At 40.4% G+C, this 14,377-nt stretch overlaps 1 protein-coding gene across 2 annotated transcripts in view; it reads left to right on the plus strand.

The window, feature by feature from the left end:
* PRELID2 (PRELI domain containing 2) overlaps positions 1–14,377 on the plus strand; it is a 108,023-nt gene that overhangs the window by 79,217 nt on the left and 14,429 nt on the right. For both annotated transcript variants that reach the window (XM_075601039.1, XM_075601040.1), the window contains one exon: positions 13,401–13,506. In XM_075601039.1, coding sequence (XP_075457154.1) covers positions 13,401–13,506 — 106 coding nt within the window. The remainder of the gene's footprint in view (positions 1–13,400; positions 13,507–14,377) is intronic.

Genomic DNA, 14,377 nt, shown 5'->3' on the forward strand with positions numbered 1-14,377 from the left:
TAACATTTGCTTTTCATTGGTTCTATCTATATCTAATAAATCAAATAATTAATTTGAATTTAACACATCTAATATACAAACAGATTAAAAACATAAGAGAACACACTAAAAAAAAAAAAGAAACCTCCAAAATAAAGTACAAGGGAACAGGCTACAGCTACATGTGGCTGGTATAAAGTTTGACAATGCTTAGAGAAGAAATAAAATAATGCCCCTAGCATCAAAGTTCTTATAAGCTTTGCACATGCTGCTGCACATTTACAATATTTATATATTTCTATGCACAGCCTTCCATACTTTTTTATGGAATTGTGGTTAGTTTTTTTTTTTTTCCCCTTATCCCCCGCACATAATTATTTTTTATTTGTGTGGATAAGCTTATAGTGTTATTAGACCTTTGACACAGGTAGGCGGAGAGTGGAGGTTGGAGGAGATCAGCGGAGGATGCCGCGGAGCACAGAGCTGATCAGATAAGAACAGCTGTAGCCGGTAGCAGGGGAGGAGAGCAAGGCTGTCTGGCTGCTTCAGCTTCTGGGCAACCGGTGGTGCTGGAGAGCACACCTGCTCTGAGCTGCTCCTCTATAGATCTCCCGGATTGTGTGTGTGTGTGTCATGAATTTGTCTTTCATGCGTGTGTGTGTATGTATGTATATATATATCTATATCTATCTATCTCAAAACAAAACGAAAAAGCGAAGTAGCGCCTCTAATATAGCCTAAACAAAACTGTGACTTAGTTAACCTAACTATGAATACATCCAGTGGGGTGGCAAGTGTAAGCTAAATATACTAAAAACCAGTATTATCCAAGGATGATATAATTCTATATTTGAATATGATGTGTATAGAATATATAGATAGATAGATAATATATATATAGATAGATAGGAGAGAATGGGGAAAGGGGAGGGGGAGAGGCGGCTCAGTTTTGATTACATTTGTTTTCTAAATATTTCTTAATGTGTCCTGGGTTTTTATGTCAAAATCTGGTCACCCTAATTAAGGGAGTAATTAAGTATACTTCAAATCAACCCAAACACTCCTAGTCACTTGAACAGGGCTTTCAGAGGAAATCGGTTGCTTAGGAGTATATTGAATTACCCCCTTAGTGTCCATTACGGTGTTATTTAACAAAAACAGACTTTGGGAGGACACTTGACATATTATCAGAAGCTGCAAACTCCACAGTCTTTTTACATCAAAGACACTTTAATTAAATTCCCATCAGGTAAACAATTAGGCCAAATCTGCTGTACTTAACTAGTCAATAATTCAGTAGATGGAGCTCATTAATAGACTTCTCGCCATGACTGTGTCATTATAATGGTGCTTCATAGCTGGGTTTATACTACAGCAATCGATATGTGATCAATATTCTCCAGTAGCTTTCCTTTTGCACAACTCTTGACGAATGAAAGATACTGTAGCTTGTTGCAGTACACGGGGACCTGATATGTAGCTCAGCACTTGCACTCGACTGTTTTTAAGAGCAATTTCAATTCAGTTAGACTTTTTATCCTCCTTTTAATCTTGTGCATTAACTAAACTCTGTCAGACTGACAGTGAAGAGGACACAAAATGAATAGAATTCTTTCCTTAAGGAGCCGTATCAAAATACTGATGCCCTGATCTGCTTATGCTCGTCGCAAAAGTTTATATTTATAGAAAATTGCATTGCTCTCCTCTTAAAATAAAAATCTAATTTTTGATGTTGCTAGGTGACTTTTCTTGGTTTTGAAAAGTGCTCCACATTGATAATGAGGACTAGCGTTATGTATATTGGGTTGAGATGGGAAGATGCAATGCAACACATCCAGGGAAGCACGTTTTGACCTTTTTAAAAGAGATTTGGTAACCAATGGGCAGCTGAATATTGCTGGTTTAAGTCCCTTATGCTAATACACTATTATGCCAAGTTAGACAAATTATTTATACTTAATTCCCCAGCATCTAAGGCTTATTTGGCCAAGGTGAATGAGTAGGTGGCCATAGCACACAGACATAGAATATACATGCTCAATATATATTTTGTTCTTCTGCACTGACGCACAAGCATGATTATGGACTTAAACGGTACCCGTGCTGTGTTAAAATGATGACGCTCAACCCGGTCACGTTAAAGAGGTTATGGTTAATTGTGTCCAATGTTCTGCTTTCTGTAGTGGTGTGCATATAGGCATTGCTTGTAAAAGCCCATTGCTGCTGGACAGGAGTAATTTAAAGTGGCAGTGGTACTGCTGCTTTCATCACGTAAGCTGGAAAAGCTCAGTCGTCTTAATTTTCATTCTGTGCTACTGTGTGTCATTTCCAGAATCCCTTGCTGCAGTGGAAGCACTGTATGCTAGGTGATAGTGGCGAAAAGCAGGGTTGCAGACCTGTCCAAGACATGTGAATGTGCTCACAAGTGCTATTTTTATTATACAGTATATATGATATGTAAAAACTTAGTTTTTCACACATGGCTTATCTATTTTGGCTTTATTTTTGTTAAATCATGACACAGTGTAATATGTCATGTGTTGTTGTTCATCTGAGGTTGTACAGCTCAACCCCGTTACAGCGCAGTCCTTGGGGGCCACCCGATTTGACTGCGCTATAACCGGGGTCGCGCTAATTTAAAAAAATGTCCACCGTGCACCCAATCGGGAGTAGGTGGAGTGAGGCGCCGGCAGCCCTACACGATCCCCCAGCAGCCACCATACTTGCCCCAGCACCTCCGCAGCAATCCCCCCAGCCCCGCACCGATCCCCGCCAGCAGCTTTGCACGATTCCCTCCCAGCCCCGCACCGATTTCCACCCAGCCCGCACCGATTTCCACCCACCCAGCAGCCCCACGATGCCCCCAGCAGCCATGACACCAGAGGTAGGGGTGTAGTGTGTGTGTGTGTGTGTGTGTGTGTGCACAGTTGTATTTATTTTTTTAATATTCAGGGTCCACGCTCAAACCGTGTTATAGCGTATTTTAAGACCTGCTAAGGAACATATCTTCTCAAATTGATGCAGAATTGGCATGTGGTTTTGAACCAGATTCTTAGAATACAATACACAAAGCCACTCCTTATCCATTCCAAAAGTGTTTTACACAAACACGTCAAGCACTCCACCTCTGTCGTGGAACGTCTGTCTGCAAGTGTACATCACTCCACACGGCACAACATCTTGGAGAAGAGAAAGGGAAGAAAAATATTATTTACACATAAATATAGATCTATCTTGTAGCTTTGATTTAGTTTATAGAAAACAGGATGGTGATTTTTTTTTCTCACTAGCTTAGAAAACCAAGTGAAAAGTGGCACAATCCATTCAATAATTTCATATTTAACGTTCTACAGTCCAATACTGACATACAATTTATAACTGAAGAATATTCTTGTGCTGCATATGTCGAAGAATATGTTAACAAAACAAATAGAGGTATCAGTAACCTACAACGACAGATCATTAACATCATGAATGAACATCCTGAATTTGATATAATTGAAATTACCAGAAAGCTAAGCATCGACATGCTCAACACCGTAGAAATCACAAGCCAAGAAGCCGCCTGGTATTTACTACGCCAACCCATGTCTCAAAGCTCAGTAGTCATAGTTTACATACCGACTGTCTGGCCCATTGAACGACAGCGACTTAAGAAATCCAACGATGAAATGAATGAACAGGACCTCACAGATGATTCCAGTGATATTTGGAAAGACAACTGGTTTGACAAATATGAGAAAAGACCATTAGATTTAGAAAATTTAACATTGGCATCTTTTGTTGCTAATTACACATGTAATGCCAAAAGAGTTTACAAAAAACGACAGTTTCCACGTGTCATACGTTACCGTAATTATGACATGGCTGAAGATATTAACGAATATAAAAGTGAAATGGTTACTTTACACATAGCATTTCGCAACGAGGAGGAGGACATTCTATCAGAGATAAAATTTGTTACCATATATAATAATAATGAAGAGCTCATCTTACAACAACGCAAAATATACGAATCTGACTTGGACATTCGTAAAACTATACAAATATGCAAAGAAATGTGCAGAGAGGAAGGGACAGCAGATCCCGACGAGACATGCCAAAACGACTTAAATACGTTAGTGATGCGATTACAAGAAGACCCCAATGCATTCAAACAGTTTTATGATAATCCTGAAAGTGCAATGAATGCAGATCTTAAACTCGCCACCCTCAATAAACTTGGTGCTATAGCTAAGAAACGTGAGAACTTACTCTGTAAGGAGCAATTATGCAAACTAATGCAAAATGCAAATGAAAAACAAAAAGGACTCTTGATGCATGTCATTTGGAGTCTACTTTCTCCAAATAGCGAACCACTTCAAATATGCCTTACTGGCCCCGCAGGCTGTGGCAAAACTTTTGTCATACACCTTCTAATGGACATTTTCAATCGCTTCACTAACACTGATGGATACTGCAATTCATATATTACTTGTGCATCAACTGGAAAAGCTGACGTTGCAATAGATGGCACTACTGTACACACTGCACTAAAAATATCCATTTCTAAAAATGTACCTCTTTCGACTGAAGTTGTACAACAATATAGAAGTCTTTTTAAATACATCAAAGTGATTATCATTGATGAAGTGAGCATGATAGGTGCTGAGTTACTGTCTCAAATTGATGCCAGGCTGAAGCAGATAACTTTGGTTATACCTTGACGTTGGTATGCAGGCTTATGACGCCTTTGGCCAAAGGGTTAACTAAATAACCAATTATTATTATTGAAGTATTTTACTTTATATGTTTTGTCAATTGGATGCAGCATTGGGCACCCCCTGTCTCTTGAAGCAGATAACTGGAAATGTTGAAACCAACTTTGGTGGCCAAAGCCTCTTTCTCATTGGCGACTTACGTCCGTTACCTCCCGTTCGAGCAACACCCATCTATAAACAAATTAAACAACGTATCGCGGGCCCCACTTTGTGGCGTGGACTGAAATACTATGAACTAGATGAAGTTATGCGCCAGTCAAACATAACCTTCTCAACTGTGCTAACTAAAATTGGTAATGGCATAAAATTAGATGAATGTGAGCAAAAACTCATTGAATCACGTTTCTACACCAAGGAAGACGCGGACCATCTATGTGCCAACGGAATACGTCTCTTTTTGCGCAATGATTCAGTGAACACCTACAACCAATCCATCCTGAGTGCCGCACCAGAAAAAACAATTTCAACAGCAATAGATATCTTTATTGGCTGTAGAAACGCAGAGCAGGAAGCCCACGTTCGACAAAAACTTTATAAAATGTCTGTTCTGGATACCGGCGGCTTACCCTACGAACTACCGCTTGTCATTGCAAAGCCATATCTCGTAACAACTAATGTAGATGTCTCTGACGGCTTAGCAAATGGTGCCTTAGGATCATTAGCTTACATCCAATACAGCGATGATGGACCAATACAACGGGTATGGCTAACTTTTCTTACATCGCCAAAAGTGGGAAAAATAGCTCGCAAAAAATACGCTCATTACATGCAAGCCAACAACATCAACCCATCTGCTGTGCCAATAACAAGACGGACATCAAGTATAGCACTAAATAAAAATAGAACTATCACGGCTAAACGAAATCATTTTCCATTGATCCCGGCTTGTGCAATAACAATACATAAATCACAAGGTGGCACATTTAATTCCGTAGTCTACGAGTATGAAAGAGACATGAGCAACAATTAGTATACGTTGCTTTATCGCGAGTCACTGACATCAATGGTCTGTACATTGTCGCAGCAAATGGTCAAAAGAAATTTTATCATGGACTTAGAAACGCTACGTCCACAATTGACCTACAAAATGAGTTTTCAAGACTAAAAAACAACAAACTACAGACCATGCAAGAAACTTTACTTAATGTACTCAAAGACCCAACTAATTGTTGTGTATTCTCACTAAATTGCCAAAGCCTTCGAGCACACAACACAGACCTCACTGATACAGTTACGCAACAGTGTAACATATTACTACTTTCCGAGACTTGGTTACACAACAATGAAAATGTTACTATTGATAACTTTGAGTGTGTTGTTAAATTTAAACGCCAACATGTTATAGTCGGGGGAGTTGCTATATATCATAACAAACGCAACAATAGACATATTATGAGGCCTCATATGCACATCATTGACAGTCAGACTACATGGTTAGCAGTTAATGTCCCACCAATAGGAGATATGTGCAGCAGAGTATATCTTACCAAATGGCAAAATTGTCCTCTCCATCGTCATATATTGTTCACCAAACCAAACAGTACAGAATATCATCAAATTCATTCAGTTCATTCTACTACCGTACTCTATTGAAGGTGATGGATTGTTCAACAAACATTACGACAAACTACCCATCATATTAACTGGTGATTTTAACATCAACTTTCTATCTCAAGAAGCTCTACCACTTATTAGATTACTACAAGAAAATTTCAATTTAACTCTTAACACCAATCCAGCCATAGCAACTACAACATCTGGATCAACTATTGATGCAGTTTTTCAACGACATTTAGATCATTTAGAATCGACAATATATGTATCTTACTTCAGTTATCATAAGTCGATTATTTCATGTATTAAAAATGATAGTATGGATTTTTAAAAGCAAAAAATAAAACTATACAATTGTAACATCTAAAAATGATTACATTTTATTACAAACATCTATAACAACATCTAATATTATTGTTACTTTATATGTTGATGCCAGCACACAAAGAAGTTTCACTTACTATGCGCGTGCACAGCACACACAACTTTTTTTTTTTTAATATTCAGGGTCCACGCTCAAACCGCGTTATAGCGGATCGCGCTATAACGGGGTTGAGCTGTATTTACCTAATTTTAAGACCTGCTAAGGAACATATCTTCTCAAATTGATGCAGAATTGGCATGTGGTTTTGAACCAGATTCTTAGGCCTCGTTCAGGGTGCTGGCTTCGGAGGGAGGGCGTGCTGCCGTGAGAAACAAAGTATTCAATTTGAATACTGGTTTTCAGGGTAGCAACCGCCCTGTCTCCGAAGCCAGGAGTTGAAGCTGACTACAGTTTCAATAAACGAAAATTTCGTTTTTTGGAGCTGAAGCAGCGTCACAGGGACCAAGGCAGCCAATGAAATCATTCTTCAGAATGATTTCATGACTGCAACTTGGATACTTACCCTGCCTTCTGTAACCCCGCCCCCTCCCCAACGCTGAAAAGTCTGCTGGGGGATAATCACATGTCGCCCAGCAAACTGCAGCACTGCCTCCCTCACGCCCTCCCTCCGAGTCCTCAGCTGGCACCCTGAACGAGCCCTTAGAATACAATACACAAAGCCACTCCTTATCCATTCCAAAAGTGTTTTACACAAACACGTCAAGCACTCCACCTCTGTCGGGGAACGTCTGTCTGCAAGTGTACATCACTCCACACGGCACAACATCTTAGAGAAGAGAAAGGGAAGAAAAATATTATTTACACATAAATATAGATCTATCTTGTAGCTTTGATTTAGTTTATAGAAAACAGGATGGTGATTTTTTTTTCTCACTAGCTTAGAAAAGCAGCTTTAGTTACAATTTGCCAAGCACCCGCACATTTGTACTTAAGATTTCAAATTTGGAATGTTAGGTTCATAATGTGACACGTATAATGGCTTTTCACATTAAGGTTCTGGAACGTGTCATCCAAAAATCATTAAAGCTAATACTAAGGATTATTACATTTGCACTTTTCTGAGATGTTAGTTTAGCTCGGGAATAAATGATGCTTGAGGCTGGACTTTTAAGACCAAAAATAATAATAAATTGGAAACGGCCACCGTAGGTTTCACAAATTATATTTGTTTATGATTAGTATGTCTTTTTTGTTATATATCACCTGTATACCATGGTTCATTTATCTTCATTAAAAACTTATTTCTGACCTTACATAAAATAACGAGTAACTAAGCAAAACTGATCCTGAAATAGTTTACCTTTTTTGCTAGGTATGTTTGTGCCAATGAACACTTTGGGGCATGTATCAAGGTAGAAGTAAGCACACAGTTTAAGCATTGCATCAATCTACTGTAACACATGCAATACTTATGATGCATATGCTTAAATTTTAAATACTTCATACATGTCATGCTGAAATGGCACAACGATTACAGTACTTACTTTTCTGATTAAAAAAATAAATAGAAGATTGTTAGGAAGTATTGGGGGGGGGCTGACAGCAGAGGTGGAGGCATTGGGCTCCTCTTCTCAATCTACCATTACCGAACCCTTCCTAGTCCTCCCTTTTTCAATTCCTTCCTTTTGGGGCTCACACTGTCAAGCTTTTCTCTCTTCTCCCTGTCCATGTGGCGGTCATCTATCGCCCACCTACCTCTACTCATCCCCTTCTGTCTTTCTCACACTTTGAATCCTGACTCTCCTTCTTTCTCTCCTCAGATTCCCCTGTACTTCTCCTTGGGGACTTCAACCACCATATCTCTCCTTTGGGCTTCCCCTTTTCTCTCACTAACCTCTCTTTTTGGCCTCCACCAATTGACTGCAGCCACCACCCACAAGGATTGCCACTACCTAGGTCTGATTTTCACAAAAAACCTTCTCTTTCTCCATTTCCCACTTTCCTCTCTCTGACCATCTCATCTCATTTTCTTTCTCTCACTACTCCCCCTCACCTCCATCTACCCCTCGTTTCCACAGAGGCCTTGCGCTCTATTAATTTAGCAGATTTTGATTCCACTTTGAGTGTCTCCCTCTCCTCTCTGTGCGCCAGACTCGGACAACTAGATCAGGAACTACAACTCTGCTGTATCCTCCTCTCGATCTACATTCCCCTTGTTTCTCTCTGACATTCTTGCCTTTCTAACCCCAGACCCTGGCTAAATTGCCACACACGCATGCTGCTTTCCTGCACTTGTTCCTCTAAATGCCTCTGGTGGAAATCTCACACACTCGCAGATTTCCTTCACTACAAATGTTATCCTGTACTGTTTCAACTATGTCCCCACCCAAGCTAAACAAACCTACTTTTCTTCACTAAGCAACACACACAACGCTAACCCATGCTGACTTTTCCATCTTTGACTCTCTACTCCGACCACCCTCTGTAACCTGTTTTTATTCCTCCATTTCCCCTCTAACTTTTCTGACTTTAAAAACACAGGTGAATTCCATACGTCAAGGCATCTCCTCTGTATCCTCCATATGTTCTACACTTCTTCATAACTCTCCTCCAGCCTTCCTTGACTCCCCTGTCACAGAGGAGGATGTGTTGCTAATGATCTCCTCTTTTTCCTCTACCACTTTCCCTCTCGACGCCATTCCCTCCCATCTTCTCAAACCTCTTGCTCCTACTCTAATCCCTATGCGCGCACACCTTTTCAACGCATCCCTCTACACTGGTACCTTTCCTTCCTCTTTCAAACATGCAACAGTTCTCCAATTACGCAAAAACAGCAAGCTTGACCATACCTGCCTCATATATCGTCCTGTCTCCCTCCTGCCTCTTGCCTCTTAGCTCCTTGAAAGCCTTGTATTCTCTCCCCTGCTCCATTTTCTCAATACCTATTCTCTCCTAGATCCTCTACAATCTGGCTTTCACACTGCTCACTCCTGCGAAACATCCCTCACTAAAATAACTAATGACCTCCATGCTGCAAAAGACAAAGGTCATTACACTCTGCTCATATTGCTTGACCTCTCTGCAGCATTTGATACTGAGGACCACCCTCTTCTCCTTCACATTCTCCATACTCTTGGCGTCTGTAAAGGAGCTCTATACAGGATTTCCTCTTGCCTCGCCCATCGTAATTTCAGTGTCTCTCTTGCTAACACCACCTCCTGTCATGCTCTGTGGGGGTACACCAGTGGTCTGTCCTGGGACCTCTTCTCTAATTAAACACACTCTCTAGGTGACCTCATCACATCTATTGGGTTCAAATATCACCTCTATGCTGATAACACACATTTACTTTTCAACCCCTGACCTTAAACCTGCTGTACAGAATAAAAGTCTCTGTCTCTCTGCTATATCATCCTGGATGGCCCTCCATAAACTCAAACTTAACATGTCAAAGACAGAGTTCCTCATACTTCCTCCCAAGCCCGACCCTACTACCCCCTTCTACATTACTGTTGGCAGCACTATCATACACACTGTATCACAAGCACACTGATTAGGTGTCACATTTGACTCCTCCCTCACATTCTCTTCTCACATCCACAATGTAGCTAAAACCTGACATTTTTTCCCCTACGTAACGTTGCAAAGATATGTCCTTTCCTTTGTTGCTCTACTGCAAAAACCTCTTAATTCACGCCCCTTCTTCCTTCTGCTGTCTGTCCTTCCTGCCTCTCGCCTGTCTCTCCTTCAATCTATGGAAAACGCTGCTGCTTAAATCACTGTACTCTTTCCTGAATCTGTCTCGGCGTCTCTCGTGCTGAAATCCCTCTCCTGGCTTCCTATTAAATCCTGTATTTCACACAAAATTCTCTTACTCACTTTTTTTAGGCTTTACACTCTTCTGCCCCTCCTTACATTTCAGTCCTAATTTCTTCCTATACACCTGCACGATTTTTGCTCTCTGCTCAAGCATGTCTTCTCTCTACCCCTTTTGTGTCTAAATCTCTATCGTCTAAAACCTCTCTCACTCACTGCCTCACACCTCTGGAATGCCCTTCTCCTCAATGTCTGATTGACACCCTGTCTCTCCACCTTTAAGACTCATCTTCGAACACACCTCTTTAACGAAGTATACCAGAACACCCTCCCACTGTCTCTGTTCGTTCTTTCTACTTGTCACTTAATTTGTGAAATCTTCGGGGCAGGGACTCCCTTTCCTATTGTTACTTCTATGTCTGAAGCTCTTATTCCCATAATGTGTTATATTATCTCGCGTGTATTACTGCTGGGAAGCTCTATGTACATAGATGGCACTATATCAATAAAGACATACATAAGCCTTTGCCAGGCACAGAAGGGGCAGCAGTTTAATGTGTTACCTTTGACTAATCTCTCCTTACCTATGGAACTCGTCTACTTAATATTCATCAAGCACCCTCTCTTTCCATTTTTAAATCCCAGCTGAAAATTAACTTCTTAAAAGAAGCACTATTAGTTTATTTATGCCTACAATATAGACTACTGATGCACTTAACCTCCCTGACTTGCACTCTTAATAATAAATGTGTTTTTACTCTTACTGTGCCTTTGTCTCCCAGTATCCTACATAGATTGTAAGATCTTGGGGGCAGGGTCTCCCTTTTGCCTTATGTTATAATTTACTTGCTGCTCTCATCACCATTTTGTGTACATTGTTCCCTGGATTGTAACACGGTTGGTGCTATATTAATAAAACGACACACATGTGGAAAATAATAATTTCAGTAAAAAAAAAAAATCTTTATTGAACCGTATCGGATTACTAGGCCAGCTGTCTTCTATCCTGAGCTAGTGACTAACAGTGACGTTTTCGTGACATTTTGTTCTATATATAATATATATATATTGGTCGACAAATCACCAAAAAATCTACTCGCCCCCTAGCCCCGCTTTAAACATTTTTTTGAATAAAGTCTTAAGAACTAAGAACAACTTTCGTTTTTGACATAAGTTTATTTATTGTATTACAATGAGGGAGACTGGGTGACCGGACGACAGGGTGAGGGGGACAGGGGGACTGACTATTGCCTATAAACTCTTCCACCTGTCCTGCTGCCACACTGTTGCCCTCCTCATGCCCCTCTGCGCCTTCCTGCGGCCCTCCTCATGCCCCTCTGCTCCTTCCTGCGGCCCTCCTCATGCCCCTCTGCTCCTTCCTGCGGCCCTCGTCATGCCCCTCTGCTTTTTCCTGCGGCCCTCCTCATGCCCCTCTGCTCCTTCCTGCGGCCTATCACTCCCTTACCTCTTCCTTCCTCCCCCAGCCCGGCACCAATCACCCCCCCCCCCCAGCCCCGATCCCCGCCGGCAGCCCCACGATGCCTCAGCAGCTGACACCGGAGGTAGGGGGGTGGGGAGGGGTGCTGTGCTGTTGTGCAGTGTGTGCTGTTGTGCAGTGTGTGCTGTGCAGTGTGTAAAAAAAAAAAAACCTTTTTTTTCGGTGTCCACGCTCAAATCGCGTTATATGCGGATCCGCGTTGTAGCGGATTGTGCTATAACGGGGTTGAGCTGTACTACCATTAAATATCACTATAGAAGAGATGTATAATCAGTGTAATCGTCTTGGCTTGGCAACAGTAATAGGTATACGCATACGTAAAGGACTAATTGAGAAGATATTAACATATTGGATACTAGCAAATAAGAAACAAATATTTGATATTTTTTGGAATAAGATTAGAATATCACTATACAGTATAATTAGATGGCGTGAACACGTGACAATGTGATGATCTATGTCATTCTGGCATTTTGCCTAAAGGTTTTCCCTGATTTTTGTCTGCGGAAGCAAAAGCCGGTCTTGCACAAATTTGCTGCCAGCTGTAACCTTTACTCAATATATCTATTATATTGTGATATTTTATCTACTGATTATTTATCAAAGTATATATTAAATATAGGTTTTATCTAAGTATATACTGTAGTAAATATAGGTGTATTTATTAGTATCCTATATGTTCATCTTATATATTTGTCCTATTTGTGTATACCTATTGCTGTTGATAAACTGATTACACTAATCATACTTATCTTCTATAGTCTAATCTAATGGTAGTATTTGTTTCTATTAGAATTTGTTGGTGCTTTATTACTATTGGTTCAGAGTCCCATACCTTCAAAAGCAAATCATGTTTGCATCCTTTTTATAGGAGTTTTCAGGTTTAGTGTGTAGTGTAAAGAAGGGGCATTGTTATACCCTCTTCCACCTCCTTTAATAAGGTAATTATATATGTACACAAACTCTTCCTGCCATAGGAGGAAATATCTTGAACATGAATTTGAATATGCTTAAAGGGAAAGTCAATTAATTAATGCCGTGTGTGTACGCATTGTAGATCCAGAGACTTTTTTTTTTTTTGTGTGTTTGTTTCAACTAATTATTGTGCTATCATTAGGCACAGTAATAAAGGGGATGAACAATATTGGGTGATCTGTCCGGTAAATGCAACAATTTAAATAGCGTTGTGCGGGAACATAAACTGTAAACCCTGCTAATGCATGTCACACTCCTCTACACATTAACAGGGAAAGCTCATACTGTGGGCAAGGACTTGTCTGCTTGTTATTACTATGAGTTAGAGGGCTTTGTTGCTACTGTATGTAGCACACAACATAATATGGCAGATGGCAACGGTTTCTGTGGCTGGCTTAAATCCTATTTTCTTTAAGTAGCTATGCAGTATTGCGAGTATGCATAAATACTTAACAATACAGCATGTTCACGTATCTTTCCTCTTTACCCCCAGGACGGAATTCACTCAGAAAGGGACCATATCTGTCACTGGAGCCGGTTTACTTAATTGCGTCCTGGAAGCTTTTGCACAAACTTTTTTAAAACAAGGAGCCAAAAAGGTAAGTGCTTATCAAAGTGTCTCATAACTTTTGTGGAGATGATGTTGAATGTATGAAGCTCCTGAAAAGTATGTGCAGATTCATCGAAAAAAATAATAGTTTTTTACTTGGATCATTGGAGCCCTATGTAAGTAAAACATTTGTTAGAAGATTTTACTTTGTCAAAATTGCCTGAAATGTTGAATGATAAGAATAGGGGAAAACGTGACTTACCCAGACACAGAATTTGATGCATCCTATCACACATTATTCATGGCCTTATTCTATAGCTGCCAATGTGGCCGTTTTGGGAGGAAATTCCTATAGACATAAATGAGAATCTTCGAAAACTGCCTGAACAGCCGCTACAACAGATCTAGAATAAGGCCCTATATGTGTTGGGTACTTCATTAATTTCTACTACAACAATACCCCTAGCTGATGCATAAGGGGTGAAAATATTATAGATTATAGGCTAAAGCAATAACAGATTGGTCAGAATTCCAGGCATTATTCATTCAGTAATGCCGGAATTTTTGACCACTTGCCAGCTCACATCAAAGCAGAGATGCAGGGGCTTGCGTAGAGGAAAAATAACCAAGCAAGTTTAAAACTTAACTGCAGCAGCTCTGCTCTCCTCTCTGAGCACCCTGAACACTGCAGCACAAGCAGCCTCTCTCCCCCTCTATCTCACAGCTGCTAGTGCTGTCAGAAGCTGCATATCCCAACTGGTAACTTTGTTGCTTGCAACAAAGTAATATTTCTCACCACATCTATTGCCTGTGCTACTCTAAGGTAATTTGTATTTCTTTTTATTTAGTTGTAGTTAATATCACAGTTCCCCCACATCCCCCCTTCACCCACCTCTCCCTCCTGCATTCCCCCCAATTCT

Source organism: Ascaphus truei, chromosome 5 (assembly GCF_040206685.1).
Source record: "Ascaphus truei isolate aAscTru1 chromosome 5, aAscTru1.hap1, whole genome shotgun sequence".
In the NCBI taxonomy this organism is placed as follows: domain Eukaryota; kingdom Metazoa; phylum Chordata; class Amphibia; order Anura; family Ascaphidae; genus Ascaphus; species Ascaphus truei.